A 26,812-nucleotide genomic window follows, 5' to 3' on the forward strand; every position below is an offset into this window, starting at 1 on the left:
TCCTCCCTTCCCCACGTGAACTGCTCCCACTCTGCGTGCCGGATTCCTCCTGCTGACAGCTATACAAGATTCATAACAGCTTGTTACCGTGGCGGGGCCCGAGCAGAGTTCGGCTTCGCGAGGGTGATAAAGGGAAGGACTCGCAGTCTCAGCACACGTTTGATCTGGCGGGAGGAAGGAGATAAGAGGACGCAGACAGGGTCGGCCCGAAACGCAGGTGCTCATCGGTGCAAAACACAGCTTCAACGCTCGCCTTCCCTGAGCGAACGCTTATCGTAACGAGCACGCCCAAGCCAATATGCTAATCTTAGTCACACTGGTGTAAGCCCAAAGTAACCCCGCTGAAGACAATAGAGTTACTTCAAATTTGCTTCAATGTGACAGAATTTACAGATTTAAGTCTATTTTTGTGCTGCACCTTCCCAGGGAACAGCCTCCCCCTGGCTCTTTGGCACCGAATTCTTTCTTTCTCTTTCAAATCCTTGCTAATTCTGCGGGTCAAGTTGCTCTCTTGGACCCAGCTGAATGATTTGAAAAGGGAAATAGGTCCTATGTTTGCAAAGGAACCTTCCTGGCTTTGTTTTCCTTGCTGGAAATCTCTTCACCTTATCCTTCAGCTGTTACCCCCTCTGCGGGGACGAGTCCTGCGAGGATCTGAGCGCCTTTGGCGGGGTGCTGAGTCCCTTTCACTCCTATTAATGCTCTGGGAAGCGGGGTGGAGAGGGAGAGCTCAGCACCTTCCAGGGTGCGACCCAGGAGATGCGCTTGGGAATTCACTGGGAGCACGGTGCTTCTGGAAGGAAGGATCTGGCCCTTCAGCGGAGGCTCACGAACGTATCTCACTTGCTGAACCGCATCAGGCAAGGCCCAAAGCACCGTCAGCTCTCATTAAAAGAGGCGCAGCCGAAGGGAAGGGGAAGAAGTGGCAGATAAAGGCGAATGTCGAGGCCCCGTCATCACCTTGCTAACCAACGTGCCTTGCTACAGCCCCGTGTCTCCACAGCAGCCCTCAGCGCTTGCTGTGCTCTTCGCAGGGGCTCTATTTTTGCACAGGGCCTTTTGCATTTACATAAAAAATAAGGACCCTGACTTCACAGCAGTGAACTCTGTGACGAGCCAGAGATATTCAAACGCTGCCGCAAAATTATCTTTCTAATAAGCTAACTTATCTCTGCTGGAAATAACAAGCCTCGCCCTACACCAGCTTCTCTGATAAGGGACCCAAGGGATAAGAAAAGGGACCCAGCCAAGGTGTTATAAATATCCTGAAACTATTTTGTTCTCCGGCGTTGCTCACAACAATGATTTATTTCTAGAGGGGGAGCAATCAGGGAAATCCCTTTGTCCTTAAATGCTGCGCACAGGCTTGAAGCATTCCATAATTTTGAAGCTTATGGTTCATATATTTCCCTCTCCCTTCTTTCTATTTGTCTACAATTTGCATTCTGCTTTGCTGAATACGTGCTGATGTGCGGTTTATCTCGCTCGCAGCTCTGAGACCTTTGTGTTTTTTCATCCTTCCCCCCTCTGAAATTCCACAAATAAATCACTGCTTTGGTAACATTCCTTGGAAGCCTCCGTGTAAAATATCTTTCCCCCTGATTTGTCCTCGCTGTCTCATGCACATACCACTTTGTTTACCGCACGGTTGCGCATAATCCGGCTATGTTTAAAAATATAGATAATATATATAATACCCACCTTCATACAGGAGCAAAAAAAGAAGGGTTTCATTATTGTTCTGTATATGTTTATACATAATATATGGACACACATACATATCCAGCGTCTATGATATAATATGTATATACACTATATGTACACACGCATGTACATATATATATGCGGGTAATAATGAAGCGCTCCTTATTTTATCCCTGTGTGTAGGTGGATCCTAAGAAATGCGAGTCCCCCGCACTTCCCCTTGCCTCCGAGTACATATTTGCTAAGTCCGCGAGTTCGGTGTGTTTGTGTACAGTGCAAACAAAGACCTACACAGGCTGTGCAAACACTGCAAAAACAAGAACGGGTGACTTGTGGGTCAAATGTTATTTTTCCTAATGCGATACACAGCCACAATTTAAATGTTTTCATAACTCCTACTGTTTGCATCCAGTTTTCCTTGTGTTACAATCAAGATAAAGCTTTTAGGCATGCTTCTTGCCTCTGATGTATAAAATATTTGGCTGACCTCCCAATTTCAGATGCTGCAGAGTTTTGGGGGTAGACGGTGCCGATGTGTCAGGCAAAAGAAGAGCAGCTGGAAGATGCCGTGAGGCTGACCCACAGCTGTAGGGGTCCGTGTCCTGTTTGGAAGGGAGCTGATGACGCACAGGCAAGTGTTTTCTTAGTGTCATATTTTATTTACAAACCCTACAGCGCAGTCATCTCCCTCCAGGAGCAAAACCTGCGAACTGCAGGCAGGCGGCTGCGCCGTGCGGGACCTGGCGAGGAGCTCGGGGCTGGTTGCTTCTCCCGAGCCTCTGGCTTCGCCCCGGAGCTCACCACGGACCCAAACCACCTGCAGAAGCCAAATGAAGCCCCGTCCCCAGACGCCCGGCGGCAGGATGCCTGCCGGAGCCTTCGTTACGCTCTCTCTGCTCGCTGGTGTATCCTGCACGCCAGAGCCAGGCCTAGATTTCCACTGAGCCGAACGTTTCGCACTCCCAACGGCTGGTTTCCGTCTGAAATCTCCCACCAGCGGAAGCTGTCAACAACGATGAGAAGTCCATCTCAAGTTTGTTAAAATCACATTTTTGATAAAAAATGTTAAAAGATTCTGCTTGGAAAATTCTGAAACAACCTATTTTGACATGGGAGAAATCTGATTTGCCATTCCTCCCCTCCTACTTCTTTTCTTTTTTATTTTTTTGGTAAAAGTTGATGGGTTTCTGATGAAAGGCATTTTCAAATGGAAAAATCTTCTATTGGTGAGTTTTGGAAGGTTCATATTGGCAAAAATACTACCAATAAAATCCTCATATAAAAATATCATAAGTTGCTTTTTTTCTAGTATAGCAGTGACCACAACAGTGTTTTTCCTGCTATAGCTATTTGGATTAAGAAAACACAGCACATTCCACGGTCTTGGTGAATTTCTTATACGACTCCGAATTTTAAGGCTAGACCAGGCACAGGAGCCATTTTGACATGTCCTGTCCGCGGTCGAGCATCCCTGGGTGAGCGTGGCAGAGGTCTGCTCTGTCACTTAGGAAAAGAGGAGCAACGGGGCTGAAGGAGGCTTTGTCCTACTTGAAGCGGAGAACAGCCGCAGCGGATCAGTTGAAGCTGCTTTGGCAAGGAGCAGAGACCTCGTCTTCCCCTCTTCGGTCAGGAATCTCTACGCTCCGCCAAAGCCTGAGTTTCATAACCAGCTAGAAAGAACTTGCGGGCTTCCACGGGGCTCAGCTGAGCCGTTCACGGAGGGGGAATGGGGAAAATGTACGCAGCAGCCAGTGCTGTTCATCCAGCAAAGGGCTTTTCAGCCCTTCTTCAGCTGGTTCATGGTGGGGCAAGCGTCATTTGCCTTTTCTCGTCTTGGTCTGCCTGGATGTGGTTACAGAGGGATGTGAGTTGTCCCATGGTGCAGAAGAGACCTCGCGAGATGGGAAGAGGCAACTACTTCTGAGAAAGATGAAGTGGGACAGTTTGTGTAGCTTCAGCTTCATGCGGCTTGAAGAAAGCAGTTCGTGGATGTTCCTCATGGCGCTGGCTGGAGATGCACGTTAGCAGCCTGGGACCTGCGAGTAGCTGGGCTGGGACACATCTGGTTTCTCTGCTTCCTCTTATTTTATCCCACCATAACTCTGCTTCGTGGACGAGCTGCTTCTCTAGTTAAAACTGAAGAAAAAAAAGGACCAGGAGGGCTGCCAGGGGAGTGGGAAAGTGGAAAGAAGGTGAAGGTCTGTTGATTTGGTCTTGGTCAAACATCTGCTGTGCCTCTGTGGACCCCAGTAGGAGACACATCACTGAGCACAAGATGCAGGAGCGAGAAAGAGATCTTCCACGCACCCTGGCAATCCCTGACACCACTGGGGATTTTGAAATGCAGATGAAATATGAGGGAAATCTCACCTGCGGGTGCCTGCAGGCTTCTCTAAGGCTGGTGCTCCAAAGCCTTCCCAGGCCTGGGACAGTTACAAGTGTTTGGAGGGCAGTGGCTTTGCTGGTCCAGGCTTTATTTTTCCCTTACACTCCTGAAAATCCAGAACAAAATCCATGATTCCTCTCGGACACCTGGAGTTTCTGCTTACGTGCAGCATTTGAAAACATGGTCCACCATGGAGGTAGCTGCCACGTGTGCTTATTTATTTGTTTCTGTTCTCACCTCCTCCTTGCTGATCGCTGCTCGCCAGCCTGGCAGGTTTTCAGGAGCTGGGCTGCTCTTACATAATGTTGCACCAAAATCCGTACAAAAGGACTCAGGAATCCATGGCTGGAGTCACCTTTGATCCCTGGATTCCCTTCTGGATGGTCCGCACAGCTCAGGCACGCTGTTGTGAGCTGCTGCTTTGCGCTGGGGCATCCTCTGCCCTCGGGACCAGGTGTAACGTGGAGGGTGAGGTCTCTGGCCATGACGCCCAGCAAGTGCCGCCTCCGCTGCGGCTGCGCTGGCTCTCCAGGGCATCCAGCCGCTTGCAAGAGCAGCATCTCCCGGGTCCCTAAGAGAGCGTGGCCAGAGTTCAAGCCTGTATAATTAATGGTAATTATCCGGTTGAGGCCGTGGGTATGAAGCTGATTTAACTCTTCTGAAATCCTCAGCCCAAGTCCCACTGAGCCGTGTCCTTGGCTCAACGACCCACGTCCAGAGGATACTGTGGGGTGCACCCCCGAGGAAGGTGGGCAGCGTTCGCCGCAGCACCCGCAGCGCTTTGGGTGCTGGCGTGAGCTGGTTTGAAGCAATCGTGACCTGGGCAGCTGCAATCCCGTCTCTGGGTCACAGCGCAGACAGAGCCGCAGCGACGGAGCCAGGCTCTCTCCCATGCTGGTCTCCGGCCGGGTGCCTTTGGTGATAAATCTGAGGGCTGCGAATGGCAGCGTATACAATAGTGGTTTTTAGCCAAGATATTGGGCTTTTGCGTAAATGCGTCCATACACACGTACGCTGTCAGGCGGCAGGTGAGACAGGAGAGTCAGAGACATTAATCTGTGGGGAAAAGGGAGCCTTGGAAGCTTGCCACTTTTGTTCCAGTCTCTGCTCTCTGGGAACTCGATTTTCCCCTTCTTTCCCTCCGTGATTTACTTCACGTGATTTTTTGCCTTTTAAAAATAGATGCCTTGTTTGCAGTAAGAACGCCCTGCGCGTGTTTGCGCAGCGGGTGAGATTCAGCAAGACTGGGATCCGGTAAGACTTCAGCATCGCGTCGGTTCTGGCTCAGCCAGCTGGACACGAGGGCTGACGTTAAACTTCTGCCTCGGAGCGAATGGCTGCGGGCACGGACAGTCTGTTTCTTCCATTTAAAAAGAAAAAAAAAATGTATTAGAGGAAGCGCTCACCCTGCAGCCAGAACAGTTTTGGTTATTCAAGGATGCTTTTAGGGTTCAAACGTATCATGACATCTCTTTACCGAATTCCCATCCTGCCCTCCTATTCCCTTCCAGGGGATGCTCACCCCTGAGCTTGGTTTGGGTTTATTATAAAGGGGGAGTTGCAGGAATTAACGTGCTTTGTGGGAACAGGAGAGGAGTACAAAGGCAAGCTACGGGCAGAGAGTGAAACCTGAGTGTGTGTTGGCTTGGACAATCACGGCACGTACAAAAAGGGAACACGCGTGGTAAAGCAGAGAGGACTGTACCGGTCTTCTCAGCTCAACCACTCAGTGCTGTTGTGTCGGATCCGGCTGATGTTTCCACCCAGGCGCAGCAGGCAGGACTTGTGGCCCGCTGCCGGGAGCCACCCCAGCTCGGCCCATTGCCACCGAGCTGGCACCAGCCAGGATACAGCCGGTGACAGCCGTCACATCAGAGCTGGAGCAGGGCGCTGGCACCACACACAAGGCTCTACAGACCGAACCTGCTTGCAGCATGTCCCGACACTCTCCATGATTCAGCACACACAACTTGCCCAAACCTGCGACAGGGACTGATCTCCTCCCATTGCACACGAAGAGGAAAAGCGGATTTTGAGGCCAAGAGGCAATATTTTAGAATGACAGCAGTTTGTGAAAGTTTGTGCACCCTTGAAGGTTTATCTGATGATAACTTGAACCATCACAGCTCCTCCTGTGTAAGTCCTCACGGGACACTCTTCCCATCGCAGCCAACTCTTCTCAGGTAGTTCAGCCTGAAACGTGAGGATCCGGAGGGGGAGCAGGCCAGGAACATCTCCAGAGACGGAGAAACCCCGCTGGGGGCCAGAGGAGTTCCATGCACCCACACAGCCTGCTTCTCTGCAGCCTCCACCGATGGCGAAAGCCTTGGTGGCCTCCGGCCCTTGGGCTCGACTTCCACTCCTTTTCCGATGTGGTTTGACTTCACCACAAAGAGTTCGCTCTGTGCTAAGCTCGCTGTGAACTGAACTTTTCTAACGTGGGCTGAGGAAGGGACCAGTGAGAGCTGCTTCTGGGTAACTCCACGTGCCGATGGATTCACACCACAAGGTCCCCAGGAGAGGGGCTTCACTCCGGGCAGTGCCTGCGTGGGGGATGCTTCACCCGAGCTCCTGGCCCGATGACCCCCCTCTGCTGAGCCATCCTACCTTTGCCACTTCTCCCAACACAACTCAAACAAGTGTTGGGTACTTTTTTTCTCGGTAGCATGTAGGTCACTGGAGAGCCTTAGGGACCTGGCAGCTGACATTCATCCTTGGTTTCCAATCCATGCGTCAAGCTTTCTGGAGGCGATAGAAGTGCAGCTGATGGTGAGACCAACTGCCTTTTGTGTGGCTTCAATTAAATGTCTTTCTCGGCATGGGATAGTTGCCAGAGCTCTATTTTTTTGTTGAAAGAAACCTTTTTATTTAGATATGTATAAAAAAGTCCCACCTGGCTTTTTGGAAGGGTTTCAGCTGGAAAGTAACAGATCCCATAGTCCTCTATAAAAAGGTGAGCCATATTTTTCAGCTGAACTTGTCTCCCTTATATAGCTGCGATTTGTCACACACACGGTGTCAGCAGCAGCAAGGTCCATGCCCTTCCCCAGCCGAGGAAGGAAAGCCGTGGCACGTGCCGGGGCCAGTGATGCGGGGGCAGCTGCCGAGGACAAGCCCGGGGGAGACGTGAGCTGCGGGCTGACCCCCGAGACCTGCTCACCGCAGGAGCCCTGGGGCCGCTCGGAGACCCCAGGAGATGTGTCCTGGCCGCTGCCGATGAGATGCCTTCACAGCCATGACCTCCGGAGAGGATCCGTGGGGATGGTCATGGTGGAGCACGTGCTTCTTCTCCTCGCCTTTATTTGCTTTGTCTTCCCTGCTCTTCCAGCCCAGGCTAACACCAGCTTTCTCTATTCTAACAACAGCACAAGCATGGGCAGCAGGTTAAAACACGGCAAGCAGCCACTCTGTTTTTTTTCTTCCTGCACCCTTTCAAATTTTGATGGCTCAGATGACCTTTTCCAGACCTGGGTGTCCTCCTCACTCGTGAGCCGTGCTGCCTGGTTGTCCCCTGCGCAGTGGCCGGGTGCTTCGGTCCCCGCTGCCGTCTGTGCAGGAGGAGGTGGTACAAGCCAGCCGCTCTTCGCTGCGGTGTTACGTCGCTTGGCCGCAGATGCATATAAATTAATTTATTTAATTATTTTTTATAAAGGTTGAAGTTATTTTTATTAAGCATTTACTCATCAAGGGTGCACGCTGCCGTCTCTTCCCAGCCCCAGCTAGTGAAGCGACCTGCCCCGTCTCATCCCGACTCGCTCCTTCCAGCAGCAGCAGGCGATGCCAGAAACGCTCCAGGAGCTGCAGCGCCTTGGCCCAGGCGTAATGTTTGCATGAGAAAAAAAGGAGCGGTGAGGGAGTAAAGTCCAAAGGCGACGAGGTGTGAGTCACATGGTGAAACTGCGGTGCCGCTGCTGACTTCCCCGGGGCTTAAAACCAGGGCGCAAGGAGGGACTGGCAATCCCAGGGGTGCAAGCAGCCAGGATGGTGAGAACACACTCGATCCTCGCGTGCCGGGAGCTCGGCTACGCTGACGAGCTCGTTTCTGTTTGGTGTTTTTTACTGTGCTCTGATTAACATGGAAATTCTCATATATGGCCATGCTGGGTAACCACACATCCCCGTGCTTTTACTGGTCCTGCTCTGGAAAGGCCTCTTGGGCTGCGGGATGTCCCCGGCTCCCCTGGGTTGCAGCGGGAGCGTGAAGCGATGCTTTAAATCCTCCGCTCGCTCCCCCCAGGTTCTCCCAAGCACAGCCTTTAAATTCTGTGCCATCAGCTGCTTGATTAATTAACGCTCTTCTGTTTCACTTGTTTGATGATGATATTCAGTGATGTGACTGAAACTCACCTCCCAGGGCAGAGAGTCTTACGCACTGAAAGGGGCTGGACGTGTATTTTTAGTAAAACAGTATTTTCAGCTCAGGATTTGAAGTTTCTGGTCATTTCCTTGTCCCTCGCTGAGTCACACGCCAAGTCCTTTCTGTTGTTTCTTGCAGATGTTGAAGGTTATGATAATCTGGGAGTCGAGTGCTCAGCTTTTGGAGGGAGGAGGAAGCGAGGAGCAGGATGAGCTCTCGCTGCTCATCGGCACCAGGCACGAGAGCTGTGCAAAACTTCCAGGGAGCTCCAGTTTATTATCGAAATAATGTATTGGAAAAGGCACACGGCAGGATTTAAGGCAATTTCACATTATTGCTCAGCTTGGCCGAAAGAGGCGAGGGATCAGCCCCGTAGTCCTGGCCCGGAGATGAGCACAGCAGGGCTGTCTGTCTGTCTGTCCGTCTGTCTGCCCAGCTCTGCTCCCAGGCCCCAGAGGCAGCAGCCTCACAGCACCTGAGGGGCTGTGGGGCTGCAGGGCTGGGTGGGTGAGCCAGGGTGCCCTCCTCTGCCTCCACTTCAGCAAATATTCCTTACCGTGGCTTCCCGCCTGTGCCTGCGGGCAGGGATTTAAGCCAGAAACGCTGTCAGTCGGGTTTGTCCTGCCAGCCTCAGCTCACCTTGGAGGTGGCAGCCCTGCAACCGTGCCTCACCCGGGATGCATCTCCACAGCCTCCCCAGCTGGACGCTGGCACCGCTCGGGGCTGGATCCTAAAAGCAGGTATCCTGGCATTTCCCTCCTTGCCCTTACACCCTGGATTTCCAAACTCTTCATCAGTCAGTAGACATTCAGAGCACCAAGAAGTTTCAACACAGGGATGGGGCAGGGGTCTGCGGGCTGCCGGCACGCCGGGCTTGTGCCACAGTGCCAGGAGGGAGCAATGCGGTTGTGTTCTGGTGTTTGCCCGCTCTGCTCTGTGCTGGGGCAGGGTCGGGTCCCCTGGCAGGACCAGCCATGTCCAGGGAGGATGCTCGATGCCGGAGCAGAGGAGCTACTGGATGGAACATGTCTCTCCCAAGCCCAGCAGCAGCAGTTTGCTGCTGGTGGAGGGAGCGGGCGAAGTTCTCGCCGTTAGGACACGTGCTCTTCCCGCTCCGGTGGGTCCATGCTGAACTGGCCGTCGGTCAGAGAAAGAGGACGCGTGCAGGGACGTGTGGCAATGCGGGGCCCTCCCAAAGCGTCGGGCTCTCGCGCTGGGCCGGGGCGGCAGATCTGGAGAGGACCCGACAGGCTGTCGGGAGCGCTGAGCGTCAAACACGCCGTGCAGCCACTGGAGCGTTAGGGCTGGGTTTCTTCTCCTTGGGGGTGCATCCCAGGGTGTAAACCCCCCATTTCTGATGCAGGGGGGTCTGCAGCCCTCCTGGCATGCCTGGGGGTGGGAGCAGCAGGGATACAGGGACCGTACGGCAGCGGGGCCATCCCTCGGTGGTGCTGACTGCTGGCTGCATCGCCTCGCTCGCCCCCAGCTTTGGGGATCTGATTTTTTACCAGGGGGATGGCTGGGACTCCCTGCGGAGCCCAGCTGGGCCGGGGTGCCCGGGTGCCCTCCCTCCCCAGCTACCCCTGGGAATTTCAGAACTCATTAGACCGTTTTGCAGCCTAAAAGAGGATTTCCCACCGGCAAGGGCTGCACCTGCCCTCCGAGAACAGCAAGCCCAGCTACTCCTTTCGTTAAAAAAATCGACGAGAAAATTGAGCTGACGACAGCACTAATTGCATGATGGCCGGGGGCTGGGGGGATGGCACGCCGCAGGGTTTTAAAACCGTGGATGAGTGCCCGGTGGGGTATTTTGCCAGCTGAGAAGGAGCTGGGAGAGGGCTCTGCACTGAGCCGGGGAATACACTGCGCAGGCGGGTTTCTAGAAGCAGCACAAGTTGAGCTGGTAAATTATAAAATGCCACACTTGAGGTCTGTTGCATAATGTCCCTTTACAGAACCTGGTAGCTAAATATAAAAGAGAGTTACATTTTGGGCTGGCTTAAAATGATGCTCCAGAACGGAGTTGTGTGGGAAGGAGCGCTCTGCAGCGCTGCGAGGAACGGAAAGGCTTTCGGGACCCTGGGTTTGCTCCCAGCCTCCATCGCTCGTTTCCTCTGCAACCTTGCGAAAAGCGTTTACTCCTCGGGTCTCAGTTTCCCTCTCTTTAAATCAGGAACAATAAAACCTCCATTTCCTTGCAGCTGCGTTGTCAAGATTAATTCATGTTTGCAAAGTGACCTGAGAATCTATAGAAACCCGAACAGTGTATCATTATCCCAATCTAAACTTGGCATATAGTGTCAGCGGGCCAAATTCCCCTCCCACACTAGAGGAGAAGGGGTTGTGTCAGCACAGCCGAAAGGAAAATTCCAGCCGCCGTTCCTAACCAAAAAATCCAGCAGATAAAAGCTTTTTCGGGCTGAGACCGTGCTGTTTCCCTTGAGGAAAGAAGAGAAGGCTGCGAGGGGACCTAATAAATGTTTATAAATATCTGCAGGGTGCGGGTCAGGAGGATGGGGCCAGACTCTTTGCAGTGGTGCCCAGCGACAGGACAAGGGGCAACGGGCACAAACTGAAGCAGAGGAAGCTCCAGCTGAACCCGAGGAAGAACTTCTTCCCTCTGAGGGTGCCGGAGCCCTGGCCCAGGCTGCCCAGGGAGGTTGTGGAGTCTCCTTCTCTGGAGATATTCCAGCCCCGGCTGGCCGCGGTGCTGTGCAGCCTGCTCTGGGTGACCCTGCTTGGGCAGGGGGTTGGACTGGGTGACCCACAGAGGCAGAGGTCCCTGCCAACCCCTGCCATTCTGTGATTCTGTGAAATTCCCCCCTTCATTAGCTCGGAGCCGAGGGATCAGCTCCCACACAAATCGGCTCCTGCTGAGGTGCGGAGGGGGGTTAATAGGAGTTTCGGATGGCTCATCCTTCCCCTCCGGGATGGTGTCGGTGAGCTGGGCTCCCACAGGACCTACTGCTGCTGCCACCGGCTCCTGCCTGTCGCCGGTGACAAAGCCAGGAGCATCTCCCATAGGAAACGCAAGTGGAGCAAAGTAGAAATGCGGAGAGATGCTGTGTGTGATATGATGCATACGTGATGTGATCCAGCCTGCTTGGCAATGACGCGGGCCCGTTTCGCACTCCCTCAGCTCCTGCCCTTTTTCTCTGCGACTGCATTTCCACCACCAAGACCAGCAATGGTCCCCAGCGTTCCGCTCCGCTCAGAGGATGCTCCCTGCTCTCGCTGTTCTCCATGAAATGCTGGGAACAGCCTGATCCATCCTCCTTCTCCTTCCTCCCGGCATGAAGTGTGAAGTCCGCAGATGCTGGGCAGTCACCGAAGAGCTAGGTGGATTTTAGGGTCCAGGTTTGACGGCTCAGGTTGGGGGCTCAAGGAAGCTGGGTACAGACTGAAGGACGGGTGAAGCATGGGACGTCAGAGGAAAGCCTGGCTGGGATGAGCAGGGGATGGAGCTGCCGCAGCCTTGCTCCCGCAGTGATGGAGGGACACAAAGATTGAGCTAGGATCAGCCTAGTTCAGCTTCTCTGTCAGCCTAGAGAGAGCAAGGGGCAGCTAACGGAGGGCTCCCTGGACAGCAGGACCAGCGAGCAGCTCTGCTGGGCTCATGTCGGCTGCTCCTTCCCCCCTTGGAGGCTGCTCGTGGCCCATTCAGGGGTTGCAGATGGGAGAGGGGGAGACCGTTGCGTCTCGCACCTTTTGCTAGGATGCAGACGATGCAGAGCATCGTGGTCACTGAGGAGAAGCCAAAATGGGGATGTAGGAGCCCTGGGAAGCCTCGTCACCCCCTTGCAGCCCTCCCCACTGTGCAGTGCCCATCAGGAGCTGTGTTCTCAGCCCATGCCTGGCTGTGTGGCTGGGACCTGGCCGAAGCGGATGGGCAGCCCCTCCAGGTATGCTGTGCAGCTTCTTAAAACCACCTGATCAGCCAGGCCTGATCCTGCGCCTGTGAAACCCATCCCAATCGCTGGGAAAAAAACGTTTTCTGACAGGATGGAGATTTGCAGGGGAGTTGCCAAGCAACTGGGGCAGCTCTGCCTCCTCCTGCTCCTCTCCTCCCTCCGAGCAGTGAGCAGGCCCGGGATGGCTGCATCCCTGCATCCCTCTGCCCCGGCCAGCCCAGCGCTCCCCGGCCCTGCCACCCTGCCTCCGCCTGCCCACACGGCTGGGAAGGGCAGGGAGCAATCGCGGCTGGTGGGACGGGATGCTCCTGGCCACTGGGGATGCCCACTGCTGCACGCCTGACCCATGGCAATCGCCATCGGCAGTGGGGTTAGAAACGGGCTCTCTCTGCCAACCCGTCTCCGAGCTGTGCGGCTTCCTTTTGGAGCAGTCCCAGAAACATGTGCTGACACACCGAGCAAACCAGCCAGGAATCACAGAATCACAGAATGTTCGGGGTTGGCAGGGCCCTCTGTGGGTCACCCAGTCCAACCCCCTGCTGAAGCAGGGTCACCCAGAGCAGGCTGCACAGCACCGCGGCCAGGCGGGGCTGGAATATCTCCAGAGAAGGAGACTCCACAACCTCCCTGGGCAGCCTGGGCCAGGGCTCTGTCACCCTCAGAGGGAAGAAGTTCTTCCTCATGTTCAGCTGGAACTTCCTCGGCTTCAGTTTGTGCCCGTTGCCCCTTGTCCTGTCGCTGGGCACCACTGGACAGAGTCTGGTCCTGTCCTCCTGACCCCCACCCTGCAGATATTTGTAGGCATTTCTAAGGTCCCCTCTCAGCCTTCTCTTCTCCAGGCTGAACAAGCCCAGGTCTCATAGAAGAGGTGCTCCAGTCCCCTCCTCATCCTCGTAGCCCTCTGCTGGACTCTCTCCAGTAGCTCCTCATCTTTCTTGAAGTGGGGAGCCCAGAACTGGACAAAGTACTCCAGATGAGGCCTCACTAGGGCAGTGTAGAAGGGAAGGAGAACCTTCTTCAACCTGCTGGCCACACTCCTCTTGATGCACCCCAGGATCCCATTGGCCTTCTTGGCAGCCAGGGCACTCTGCTGGCTCATGGTCAACTTGTCGTCCACCAGGACACCCAGGTCCCACTCCACAGAGCTGCTCTCCAGCAGGTCAGCCCCAGCCTGTACTGGTGACTGGGGTTGTTCCTCCCCAGGTGCAGGACCCTGCATTTGCCCTTGTTGAACCTCATCAGGTTCCTCTCTGCCCAACTTTCCAGCCTGTCCAGGTCGAGAAGGGAAGGCTCAGTATAACCTGGCTTTGATGAGTGTCACCTCTGTATTTCCTTGGGAGTCGCTTCAGATTTACGCTAAGAGAAATACGCACCTCAAACCCTGGGGATTTTCTTTTTTAAAGCTTTAATTTAAATCAGCTCTTGAGTGACAACCTTCCATTACAAAACCCAGCTGATGTCCCTCAGCTGCTGGACCTGCGGCGAGGGACACGAAGCGACGGCTGACACGAGGGGAGGCAACTGATAGCTGCAATCTTGCAAAAGATCAGTTGCTGAGCGAGTGGCAATAAACAGCAGCTCCAGCCAGCTCGTAGAAATGGCAAATGGACCAGGCTGTTCAGAACAATCTGTTCCTTCTCCAGAGAAGGGCTGCAGGGCCGGCTGTAGGCTGGGAAAGCGGCTATTCTCGGCATGAGCTGGTCTGAAATTCTGCTTCAGAAAAACGGCAGGGCCAAGACAGGCTGATTACTAGGAGACATGTCCTAAATCAAATGAAAAGGCTGCAAGTGGCTTTGCTGGCCTGACTCTCTCTGGAGAGGTTTGTGCTGCCGGAGCCCTGCTTTGCCTCGTCCCATGGACCTGCTCGCTGCCGTGTCCACGGCTTTCTGCTCCAGCAGCACGGATGATGCTCGGGCAGGGAAGCCCTGCTGATCTGGCCCGGGTTGTTTGCCTGCGTTTGGCTATGCACTTTGCTGTCTCATACCATCAGCCACTTAATCGGGCACTAATATCACTGAGCCGAAAGGAGAGCAGTTGGTGCACCCAGTTTCTTGCCCAGTGCTGCTATTGCTGATGGAATGGGACACCCCAGAGTGCCGAAATCTCTCCCATAAAGCCAAAACTGGGGAGATGGAAAGGTCTGGGGCTGTCTGTATCAACCTCACGCTGGGCTGAACCTGGGGTGCGATTCCTCCAGGTGGATTTATTTCAGTTGTCTGGCTTTCCCTGGGGCTTGTGGGCTCCCCCAGGATCCTTTCCTCCTGTGCCCAACCCAGAGATCAAGTGGCCTTCATTTGATTTGGAAAAGCAAAAAGATAAACTGAATGCAGATGGTGCAGAGCACTGGTACAGCAGTTTAATTAATTGCCTTTAAATGTTAATGCAAAATAGTTTCCCTGAGTGATCTTCTGTAGGCAAACTCGCAGTTGCCTTAAGCCGCTTCCAGAGCATGTTCAGCTAATGAAGTATTCTTAGTCCTGAGCAAGAGCATTGCACGGGATGGTAATCAGGAATGATTAATTGGAACTAGCTCTTCTAAAACGGGCTGCGCTCTCCTGTGCTGCCCAGCTCTGCCCAGAGCTGACGAGGAGCTGCTGGGGGGCACGGGGAAGGGGCTTTCCTTCCCGCCCTGCCACCCCTCTTCCCAGTGCCCTCCAGCTAGATCTGGCACAGAGGGTTTCCAGCACAGCATCTAGGTTCGCCAACAGACTTCCCTGGGGAGGAAGGGGATCGGGGATGTCACGGTGGGAATTTATTAGCTCGGGTTGGCTGTAGCCAAGCGTCCCGCCGGACTTGCAGAGCTATTGCATTGCGTATCCCACCCTGAGCAAAAACCCTGCCTCCTGCTTGGGTTTTATGCTGTAAAAAGGCTGTGTCACTTCAAAACTGCGGAGGGATCAGCAGACCTGCTGAGAGCGTTCCTTTGTGCAGCTTTGCCTAAATCACAGGCAAAAAATAATCCCTGCACCAAGAACCCCATTCCCGGCCAGGCAGGGCCCCGTGTGACAGCAGCTTGTCCTTGAGTCCTCTCTTCTCCTCTCTTCCTTTAGCTGAAATCTTCCCGCAGTGTGTGAGCACCAGGTTTGACCTCAGGCCAGTGAAATTTTTGGAGGTCTTTTCTTGCTTTCAGATGGCGATGTGTCCTCAGCTATTTCTCTGCTGCGTTTTCCCACCCGCAGCGGCCGGCTTCGGGCAGTAATGCAGCACAGTGCGCCTGCTGCAGGCAACGGCCTCTGTGAGCTCACACAGAGGGATGGAGCAAATCCACGCTGTCAGGCTGAGCCTGCGGTGGAAAAGAGTTTTTCTTTCTCAAATTCAAGGCCTGGGGTTCTTGGTCCTAAAATGACCCTTTAGAAAATACCAAGTAACGCCACGAAGGAGTCCGTTCACTGCTGGAAATCCGTTTTTGCTTGATGTCAGCAATGCAGAAGAAACCCATCTGCAGGAAATGATGATGATGATTTCCTCTCTGGGTGAAGAAGAATTACAGCTGTAATTCCTCCTCGCTGCAATCGAGGAGGCAGCGAGCAGCCTCCTCTCTCCTCTTATTTAACACCAATTACTTTTCAAACTTGGAGCCACGTGCCCGTCGAGAGAAGTCTCCATCCCGTCCTGCTACCCAGAGGCCATTGCTGCTGCACTCGCAGGCTGTCAGGAAAAACATACGCAGAGGTGGAAACCAGCTACTTTCGTGATATTTTGCTGTCTCTAATGCTGGGTATGCGCTGGTCGTTTTTACACGGTAGATTTTCAGTGTGAAAGAATGTCCTGCTGCATGCTCATAGAGTGTCTGGCGTATTTGGCTCTCATTTCATGGAGTTTTTAAGTGTGCTGGGCGTGAGAGCCTGCTCTGCTGGAAGGGTGCTTGCCGAGGAAGGGCAGGCAAGAAGAAGTGGTGTTGTGCAGGGGGAGAATGGCTTGGCATCGCAAGACTAGACAGCGCGTGTTTTGAAATAAACCTTTCCTGTAAGAGACACGCGGAGCAAAACTCGGGCTGCTTGCTAAAGGCTGTGGGTCTACAACTCTCAATGTGTTTGCAATGCTTGTAGGACCAGAACTGGTTTTGTCCACTGAAGGCTGGTATGGTTCATGCACATTTGAAGATTCTTTGGAGGAAAGAAATAAAAACCTGGGTACAGAATGTGATCATGGGAGGCCATTCCCAAGCAAAGCCTTTGCAAGGTTGGCACCATGAGGCCAAGATATCACTCCGGGTCCATGGGACGACATTTCAGCAAAGATGGACCTAGCATGTGTCTGAATCGAAGACCTCTTCCCTAAGGTTTTGCGGTCGGACCGTGGGCTGAGAAGACCTCTCCCCATCACCAGCTGCTGCAGCGGTTGCCAGCATCTTCCTGCTCCTCCCAGAGCCGCTGCTGGAGCTGACGGGAGTTTGGTTATGATTTAATCCAGGCTTTTAGAGGAGGGAAAGAAGAAAGTTTTGACAGTTCCATATATAGTCCTCTGACTCAGATTTCGTGTGTCAAACACCGAAGACGGGTTAAGTAGAATTAAGTTCTGGATTTGTTATAAATAGGCATGAAGCAACATGAATGTATTACATTTGCATGAAAATAGGGGCCTGATTCTGTAGCTTACCCCAGAGATTTTCTTTGACGTCAATGGGACGCTCCCAGGCAGGTGAGCTCGGATCAGAGCCAGCCCAGCTCTGACCATCCCCTGCAGCCACCATTGAACTGGACCCAGAGAAACAGTGAAATCATTGCTGATATCAGGCAGGATTTACGCTGCTTGCGCAGATCAAAATTTGGCCCTTAAAATAGTACAAGTAGTTTTAATGAGACCCCAAATCTGCAGCTGAAGGAGTAATTTCTCCATCACAATCGTGCTAAATGTACCTATTAAATCAGGGAAGATGGGTTAAGATGAAAATTGCATAGAAAGTCACTTGTCTTCTCTTTCTCCCAGAAGATGGAGATTCATTGGATTCAGATGCTACGAACGATCTCATCCATCTCCAATCATCGTTCTGCTCAGCCACAGCTTAAAGGTCCATCCAGACAATGAAGTCACCCTCGCTCAGAGCAAGTCTGACAGTCGGGCGTTGTTTGGGTGAAAACAGTCCCTTTAGTATAAGAAATGCTTCTGCAAGGAGTGTGACAGACACAGACTCTACTAAATCAGATTCCCTCCTCAATAGTTTGATTTACTGACTTGTTCTTTGCTAAACAATTGAGAATTGGTCCATCATGAAGGAATACAGAAAGGACAGACAATATGGGCTGTATTTTGAGGTTGGACTAGTCCAAAGGAAGGGAAACTTGGCTCTTGAGCGGCGTTGTTTCTGGAAAAATATTGTCCTGCCCTGCAGCTCTACCTTTCTTCTGAACTGGAGGTTTGGCTCTATTTCTGCTGAGGGTGAAGAGAAGCAAACCAGAGAGCAGGGAGCTGATGGATGACCCAGCCAGCCCTACCGAGACAGAGTGCCAACCGCATCCCCGGAGAGGCTGTCGGTATTATCCCACGGAGCTGTCGATCGTGCAGGAACAGCAGGAGAAGCCCCCAGGAGCTTCCCCCGGCCCCGATGAAACCCTCAGGCTCTGGTGCCTTCCCAGCATCGCTCTGCCCTTGGTTGTGATTTTTCTTATCCAACGCCACATTCTGAATTTTCCACGAGCGGAGCTGGTAGAAAGCAGGGAGGAATCGCAGGGAGCCGGCTGTGGGGCCGGCAAGGACGGAGAGGGAAAGGCAGCTCCACGGCCCCGAAGTGCTGCTGGGGACGCTGAAGCCCTGGGTGCTGCTCTCCAATCGCAGCAAAAGGCTTGGAAGTCCCAGGTTGTGGGACGACTGAAGCACTGCAAAGGGAAGCGTGGACCGGCAAAATGAGGTTTTCTGCTTGCTGTGGATGCGCAGCCAGGGAAACGGCGGAGCACAGGCTTCAGGGTGGGACCTGGGGCATGCAAACCCCTTTGGTCTGTGATGTTACAGACTGTGTAGCTTGGGCACCTGGTGCTCCCATGGTGACGGTCCCCGTGTGCCGAGTTTCAGCATCCGTGCAAGGACAGGAACAACTCTCACACACACACAGATACGATGCACACTCGGATTCCTTTATTATTCCGCTAGTGCAGTTATATACATTTTCCATATCTGTACACGTGATTACGCTTATTCGGATAGGCTACAGGCATAAATCACGCGCTGTTCACGCACCCCACATTCCCTTATGATTGGTAACTATGCACTAACGCCAATCGCAACAGACTGCCTCCACGTCCTTGAACACATCTTGTTTTTGCTAACCCACACCATGTGCGCTATCAGAACTTTCTCAATGGCTATTCTTAGCTGTCTTTTCCAGCAGCCTGTTCAGTTATGCTGCTTTGCTTAAGCGGCCTAGTCGTGCTAATTCTCAAGCTACATCGACCCCAACACCCGTGGAGAACCCGTGGTGGCAGCCAGGCCAGTGCCAGTTCCACAGAGCCTGGCACAGGACAGGGACTGGGGACCAGGGACCAACTCCCTGCTGGGCTCTCGCCTCTGCTGCGCTTCCCACTGGAAACAGGGGCTGTTCTTTGGGAATAGCCAGCAGCCACTGCCGTCCCATACCCCAAGTGGAGAGGAACCGCAGGACCCTGCAGTGGGGTGAGCAGCATCAGGGGGAACAGAGGAGCCCAGGGGGCTGCAGCTGGGCTGTGGGAGACCAGCTTTGGGGGTGAGAGCTGTGGGGTTGGCCCCGGTGCTCTCCCTTGCTGCAGCGGGACGGGGGCTGAATCCAGGTGATATTCCCTGCTCACACTCCCTGGGGGCTCTGCCCGCTGGCACGGGGGGCCCGGCCTCGCCGGGATTTCTATGGAAACCCGGGTACCAAACAGGGTGGAATAGCTCAAACCATCTGTTCTTCCCCTACTTATAAGCTCGGTAAGAGGAGCGTGTTTCGCAATGACATCACTACAAACGCTCTCCTTTTATTCATCGTGCGGCCATCTGTGATGGTTTCCTCATGTGCCAAACACGCCAGGGGGTGCTGAGGGATGGGCAGGGGGACGCAGCCACCCGCTCACCCAGGTTTCATTCCCCCCCTTGGAAAGCAGGTCTGGCCCCGCGGAGGCTTCCTTGTCCCCTTCCCGATGCATCTGCAGAGCAGCCGTCAGAGTTAGCTGGAAGAAATGAAGGGCTTGAAGGTAAAAACTGAAGCACAATGCGAGGCTAAACTTCTCTGCAGGCACTGTGGAGGATCTGCTGTGGGCTCTCACTGGCAGAAATAGGTGCTGCTAGATAGGTGGTGGGAACCAGGCTTTCTTTTGCAAATCGGGAGTGCCGGTGATGGGGCCGTGGCCCGAGATTTGGGTGCTGGGGGAGGCAGGGTTGGGGAATACGGCTCGATTGTGGACACGGGTAGTGGTGGATCTAGCTGCTACAACTTCAGCACTTCCCTGTGAGGTGGTTTCTCAGCTAGAAGTCACCTTCCCCCAGCTGGGGACGTGAGCACTCCTGCTCCACTCCTGGGCAACGTCAGCTGGGTCCGTTCATGTCCCCAGCATGGATGGGTTTGGTTCTGACTCACGTGGTCCTTGCAGTCATGCTGGGTGGTAAAAGAGGTGACAACCCGCTGTCACCTGCCCTGCCCTGCTGCCGGAGCTCTGCACCCTGTCCTGGAATGGAGGTGCTGGCTGCGGCTCAGCTGCTGTGGTCAACAGGCACTGCTTTCGGTCACTGCTAACACCTCCTCACCCCGGGGAGCGGTGGTAGTGTGGAGGGGGGTTACCAAAGAGCAAAGAACCCAGCAGACTTTGCTCCAAAGCACATCAGAAGCGCTTACGGAGTTGGTTTGCGTGGCTCAGAGTTTTGGATGGTAATGAATATCTTAGGTGGTGGCGAAGAGCTGGAGGTGGTGACGCCATTAACCCACTCCCCCGTGCCCAGCTCCGCGGCCTACGGTTGCCAGTCGCGTTTGCTCAAGTGACCAAGCTCTCCTTCTCTGTGGCAGCGGGGAGAGCCCTCGCTGAGGCAGATGCTTTCGGACTTCCCTGCATTGGAGAAAGAAAACTTGGCTGAAGCCGAGATCAGGAGACTGCAGAAACAGTTTGGGATCGCGGCGAAGAGAAAATCTTACGGTGCCAACATGAGGCCACGAGCGCAGGCTCAGGAGTGAGTGTGTCTCCTTCTCTGGAGATATTCAAGACCCGCCTGGACAAGGTCCTCTACAGCCTACTGTAGGTGACCCTGCTTCGGCAGGAGGGTTGGACTAGATGACCCACAGAGGTCCCTTCCAACCCCGAACATTCTGTGGTTCTGTGATTCTGTCTTCGCTCGGCCATGTTGCGCTTGGGAAGCTCCTCCACACCAAGATCTGGGGACGCCGGGGCTGAGACGGGGAGGGGTAAGGACCTGACCCGGTTTTGGGGGTGGGATGTGCTAGCTGTCATTTGTTGTTCCATTTCTACAGGAAAGAAATAGAGTCGCTGACTCAGGAACACAAAGAGATGTCGTTAATGCTGAGCCAGATCACATCCCTGAGAAATGCGACGCTGGATGAGAGGAACTGTGCGGAGTTCCAGTGCCTTTTGCAGACCAAATATCAGTACGATGCTCTGATTAGAGACAGAAAAGCCCTGTTGGTTGACCTGGACAACCAGGTAAGAGCATCTGAACTGTTCCCTGGCATGGTAGAGCAAAGCCAAGCCACAGAGTGAGCCCCGTGGCTGAAACTCCTCAATGTAAAATGCATTGAATTCAGGCCTTGGAATCTAATGCTGCCTCCTGGCAAAAGGCGCAGGACAAAGACAGACAGATAGAGCCAGGCTCCCGTTCAAGTCAGCAGCAGTGGCTAGGAAAGTGAGGTCGGACTCTCAACCTTGTCCCATCGGTCTCTGCAGCTCCTCTCTGATGGCACAAACGTGCCTGGGGTCACATAATGCCCCTCCGCTTTCCCATTGACTTTTTTATTCTCCTCAAAAAGAGGCAAAAACGGGACATTTAGTTGTGCTGACTGAGACAGAGCAAATAGAAGAGCAGCAACATCTGAGGGATGTCCCACCACTTCTCCTGAGGACAGCCCGGTTGGATTTGGTCAGCAGCGGGGTGGGAGGCCAAGGACAACCCAGTGCTACAGAAGTGACAGGTCCCTGCAGCTTTCTGCTCTGAACAAGCCACCCGTGGCAGAAGTCAGGGACCATGCCGGGTGGTTCACAGCTGCCAGAGGTGCTGCAGAGCTTTCCGCAGCGGGGTCAGCTTGCTTTCTATTAGGAATCTCTCGGCTGAGCCATACCTCTCCCACCTGCCCCCCACTTCATTGTTCTCCAACTTCTTCATTCTTTTCATGGATTTATTTCCTCTGGCAGCTCCCCACTTCTGGCAAAAGTTTTCCTTCCCTCATTCCCAGGGAGGACGGCACAGATCCCCACCTGGCCAGCACAGTATCACTACCAACAAACCATCCTCCTTGCCCCTTCCACTCTGCACAGAGCACTGCTGTGCCTTGCTCAACACCTGCTGAACTCCCCTCCAGAGGAGCTGTGTTTCCTTCATGGCATGAAAATAAACCCATTCCTAGCTACAGCTGATGTTTCTGCGTGTGCAGGATGGGATCCTTTGAGATTAAAGCTGCTTCTATACCTGTGAGCTCATTAATGACACGGTTGCTGTAGTTCGGGTCAACTGAGGGTATTTTCTTTGGCCAACTGCCCTGTCAAGAGTCCAGAACGTCGGGGTGGAGATTATACTTCATTTTTTTTTTTTTATTTCTTCTGTATCTGCAGATACTAGAGCTGGAAAAAAAGGTTGTGAGGCAGAAGCAGATAGCGGCGAAGGTGGAGCAAGCAAACAGTAGCAAACGACTGCAAAAAGAGATCGAGACACTGGAGCTGCACCTGAACAACGTAAGCAAACGTTTTGCAGACCTTTGGAGACCACGTGCGGGGCCGCGCTGGGGCCTGGGTACAAAACGCTTTTTGATCAGGACAAAGGGTAGTGGTGCAAATGCATTTGGTTGCCACAAGCTGCAGAAAGGACCTGGCTTGCTCTCCTGGCCCGATTGCTGCCAGAATATCTCAAAGGCGCCCTCAAGCTTGCTGACCCAACTGCAGCACTTATGCCATGCCAAGAAGCCTGAAGGTCTGCACCTGCTTAGTGATCAAACCAAGCTGCCCGAAGCCACCTTGCCTTGGACAACGCCGGCTCCAGGTCTCTGCCGTGGTTGGCCTGGCCTGCTGTTGCCTCCCCTGTCTTGGGGAGGAGGATGGTGCAGGGCCAACTCAAAATCTCCTGGGCTGTGTTTGTCCCTGCCCTGGTCAAAGTTTTTCAGCAGAGACCTGAGCCTCCCAGTCCTACACCAGCTTCAAACCTTTTGCTTCCTTCTCCCCATGTCACTGTCCGTTTTGATACCATCCTGACCAGAAATAACAAGCTCCGAGAAGAGATCGAAAGCATGCGAATCCAGAAAGCCATTTTGGACAACTTCTACTTGAAGGTCCATGAGAAGCTGGGTCAGCAGACGAGAAGGATGAACGCTGCCGTTGAGCGATTCGCCCAAGCCTACGAGCAGCGGTAGGTGGCCTCGCGAACCCTCCGTGGCAAACTCGGCACCGACGGGCAGTGCCAGTGATGAGCAGTGATGCCAAGAGATTGCAACTCCAGAGAGAGAGAGGGTTGTCCGCTTTTGTCTAGAGCTGGGTGCTAAGGGTTAGGTGGCTGGTCAACGTAGGGAGACTGGTCCCTCCAGGGTGAGTTACTCCACCTATCCCAGACGTTTCTTGGGATGGCGTGAGTTGCTCCATGGAGCCATCTCTTTGCTCCGAGTCCCAGCTGAGCCCATGGAGGGGGATGCAGCAGACCTGGAGCAGAGGCCAGCCAGCTCAGGTCGAAGTGAGCCTGGCTGCCACAGCTGGATGCTGTGTCCAAGTACAAAGCCCCACCAAGAGCGATGTTGGCTTGCTGCTGGCCTTGGGCTAACGCAGCTGTGTCTGGGTGAGAGCCGGGCAACACGCACAGCATCACGGGGGCTTTCCTAGATGGGCACGGAGGTACACGGGAATGGCCAGGAGTACGAATCCTTGTACCTACGCAAGGTGTAACCTACTGCTCTCTGTGCACAGGACGGAGGTTCTGGAAAGGATCTCAGCCATTAACGAAAGGCACAGTGAAGACACCGTCCAGTACAATGTCGAGCTGCAGGAGCGGGAGCGCGTCCTTGACCAGGAGACCACGCTGAAAGCCTTCGTGCTCACCAAACATACAGATCGCTCTGAACTGGAGGAACAGGCCAAAAAGAAAAAAGGTATCGGATGAGAGAAACCATGTGCAGCTGGGACCGCAAACCAGGAGTCTGTGGGGCTGGCAAGGGGGCTGCTTGCAGCACTGCACCCCAAGGGCAGGACCTCTCCCCATGCCCGCAGGCTCCTTCACCCCGCCTTTGCCCTACAGCAGAAGAGGATGAATGGTGATAACCGTGGGAGGCCACCCAGAACTACACGTCTTGGGGTGTCCTTGGGGCAGAGGGAGGGATGGGCAAGCAGGGAGCTGCCTCCGTGCGCAACCATGGCTGCTTTCGTCCTCCCAGGGAGGGATCCCGCTGTGCTTGCCCCATTCTCATCCAGACTGCGAGCTCCTTGCTAAATTTCTGAGGGAAATAAAGACACCTTCTGCTCCCCGTGCCCCAACCACCCCGCCAACCCCCTCTGCAAAGGGCAGCCCGGGGGGATATGCGGAGCCTGGGCTCTCCGTCTCGCCCTCAGCCTTGAAGGCAGCCGAGCAAGCGAAGTGGACCCAAGGGGAGAGCTTCGAGAGCTGGGAGGTGGCTTACAAACACCTGATGGAGCTGGTGGAGGATGGGGATGTCGACCAGCTGGTGAACGGCTTCATCGAAAAGGAGCAGAAGAACTTCTCCTGCTTCAGCTACACCATCGAGCTGAACAACGAGATGGAGAAGATGCAGCAGAAGATCAAGGCCCTCGAGGTCTCTTCCAGGCTCTTCGTGTCTCTAGTTCCTCAGCTGGTGCTTTTGGGCTGGAGTGGGGTTTTCCTCTCCCATGTGTCCAGCATCCCTGCCCACATCAGAGCCCAGCTCACGGTCTGCCACACGGGTGGGACTGGGGGGGAATGCAAAGAGGCTGCCGAAAATAGAACTCGGATGGGCAGAACGCTGCCTTCTCGGAGCTAAACGTGTCTCAATGCTGCCACCGCGTACCCAGCAAAAATATTGCAGCGTCCAGGAGTGCCAAGAGCTGCCTGGGCCATGTGTGGGGCTGGCTGCATGGTCCCCGAGGGGTCGAGCGGGGTGTCCCTGCTCCCAGGGTGGAGGGGTGGGCCCCAGCCTCCACCAGGCATTCAGCCAGAGCCCCCTCCATGCACTTGTGTTTCCACAGATCGAAATTTCAGCCCTCGTGATGGACTGGGAGTGTGCAAAGAGCAGCAGCCTTCACGTCCTGAAGGAGCTGGAGGTGTGGTGGCCGGGATCTCCCCCTGCAAGGACAGCAGACCCCTGCCCATCCCGGCATGTGTCCTAGGGAGTCTGGTCCTGCCAACAGCCGGAGGGGCATGGGTAGAAGAGGGCTGTGCGTCGGCTTTGGCCACCCCGTCTCCTGAGAGATCCCGGGGCGTGGGGAGGGGGTGACTGCAAGTGTCCTGCCAGCCCTGGTCCTCCAGCACCCGGGGCCTCGGCTGTGGCACGGGGAGCTTGGGATCCCCTTCCCAGGCCCTTTCCCCTGCAGGGACTGGAACATCCCGCAGCCTCTCCCAGGATGTCTCCAGTGTCCAGAGTGGAAGTGGCCGGCACCAGGGTGGTGGGGAGAGCAAGGGGCTGGTGTGACACCTGGCAAAACCTTTGCTGATAGGAAAAACTAATGGAAACCATTGACGAAGCCAAGTGGTATGAAGAGAGATGCAAGGAGAGCAGCAAAGTCCTGGGCCAGGTCAAATCCAGCATGGAAGGTCTGTTCAGAGAAGTCAGCTGCAACGCCACGAAGATAATGAAGCAGCTAGGAGAAAAGGGGCAGGTCACGGATCTGAACCTGATGCAGATTTTCGGTGGGTCAAGGCTGCCCATCTTCACAGAATCACAGAATGACAGCATGGTGGGGGTTGGAAGGGACCTCTGTGGTTCATCTAGTCCAAACCCCTGCCCAAGCAGGGTCACCCAGAGCAGGCTGCACAGCACCGCGGCCAGGCGGGTCTGGAATATCTCCAGAGAAGGAGACTCCACAGCCTCCCTGGGCAGACTGGGCCAGGGCTCCGTCACCCTCAGAGGGAAGAAGTTCTTCCTCATCTTCAGCTGGAGCTTCCTCTGCTTCAGTTTGTGCCCGTTGCCCCTTGTCCTGTCACTGGGCACCACTGGAAAGAGTCTGGCCCCGTCCTCCTGACTCCCACCCTGCAGATATTTAGAGGCATTTCTGAGGTCCCCTCTCAGCCTTCTCTTCTCCAGGCTGAACAAGCCCAGCTCCCTCAGCCTCTCCTCGTAGCAGAGATGCTCCAGTCCCCTCCTCATCCTCGCAGCCCTCCGCTGGACTCTCTCCAGGAGCTCCTCATCTTTCCACACGGGTGTCCCTGGTGTGAATTTGGGGTGCCAAATTCCGGAGCTAACCTGGCTGCAGAGCACAGGGGACCCCCCCAAGCCCTCTTTGTGGCTCTGGGTATGGGACCCAGCCTGAGAACCCTCATCCCTGAGGAGACAGGCTGCCCGGTGGCACGGCCTCGGGGCGGTCAGTGGCGTCCCATTGCTTGCTGGCACGACCCGGTGGATCCGGGGGTGGGCTCGGTCAGGCTCCGGCGCCGGGGCCCTGCGAGACGGCGCTCCCTCCCGCCCAGGTCTCCTGGCACAGCAGACGGACACGCTCCTGCTGATGGAGTCCATCCTGCGCTACACGTCGGCCAAGGGCTCGCACCCGGCCCAGCTCTCCGCCATGGTGCTGCTGGGTGGCACCGGGCTCCTCCAAACGATGGATCGGGCCCAGCTCTGCCCGCCGCCCCCCGCCACGGATGCCGGTGAGTGGGGGAGGTGGGAGGGAGGGGCCGTGGCCACGCAGCCAGCCAATCCGTGACTCCCCCGCCACCGCCCGGCCAATCGCCCGCTGTCACCGGTCCCTCCCCAGCCAATCCCAGCCAGCCCGTCCCGCCCCACCGCCTCTATAAGGCCTGTCATGGCGTGCGTGACACGGCGGCCATTTTCTTGGGCAGTGGAGGTGCCGCTGGAGCCCGGCCAGCTGGTTCTCCAGAGCCGCGAGAAGGAGCGGGGCAGCACCGCCAGCACGGGCAAGAAGAGGAGGAGCAGCGTCGAGGTGTGAGAGCCTGGCGGCGAGGGACTGAGTAAACAGTTTCACTCGGAGCTCCCCCTCTGCTTCCGCGCCCCGGACGTCGTCATGTCTCCCTCCTCCTCTGGAAGGAGCCCAGCGCCTTCTGTGGGCTTCAGAAGCTCGCTGGGTGATGTTTTGGCGTGGCTTCGCCCACTGCTGACGGCAGCCGCGGTCGCGGGCCGCTCTCCAGTGGGTGCTGTCCCCG

At 54.8% G+C, this 26,812-nt stretch overlaps 1 protein-coding gene across 1 annotated transcript; it reads left to right on the forward strand.

Moving 5' to 3' along the window:
• Positions 1-19,645: 19,645 nt before the first annotated feature.
• Positions 19,646-26,598, forward strand: CCDC63 (coiled-coil domain containing 63). Its single transcript, XM_075434446.1, has 12 exons — positions 19,646-19,803; positions 20,072-20,174; positions 20,310-20,470; positions 20,769-20,958; positions 22,081-22,198; positions 22,684-22,867; positions 23,416-23,597; positions 24,055-24,275; positions 24,685-24,759; positions 25,153-25,345; positions 26,123-26,299; positions 26,492-26,598. Exons 1-12 carry the CDS (start codon positions 19,646-19,648, stop codon positions 26,596-26,598), a joined length of 1,869 nt encoding a protein of 622 aa, XP_075290561.1.
• Positions 26,599-26,812: the final 214 nt, after the last annotated feature.

Source organism: Opisthocomus hoazin, chromosome 13 (genome assembly GCF_030867145.1).
Source record: "Opisthocomus hoazin isolate bOpiHoa1 chromosome 13, bOpiHoa1.hap1, whole genome shotgun sequence".
NCBI lineage: Eukaryota > Metazoa > Chordata > Aves > Opisthocomiformes > Opisthocomidae > Opisthocomus > Opisthocomus hoazin.

Excerpts from the sequence above, each read along its gene's own strand:
- CCDC63 (XM_075434446.1), top strand. The coding sequence starts at position 19,646 with ATGGGGCCGTGGCCCGAGATTTGGGTGCTGGGGGAGGCAGGGTTGGGG. Across the intron at positions 20,175-20,309 it reads GTGGCTCAGAGTTTTGGATG|CGGGGAGAGCCCTCGCTGAG; the intron begins GTAATGAATATC and ends TCTCTGTGGCAG. Across the intron at positions 24,760-25,152 it reads ACGTCCTGAAGGAGCTGGAG|GAAAAACTAATGGAAACCAT; the intron begins GTGTGGTGGCCG and ends CTTTGCTGATAG.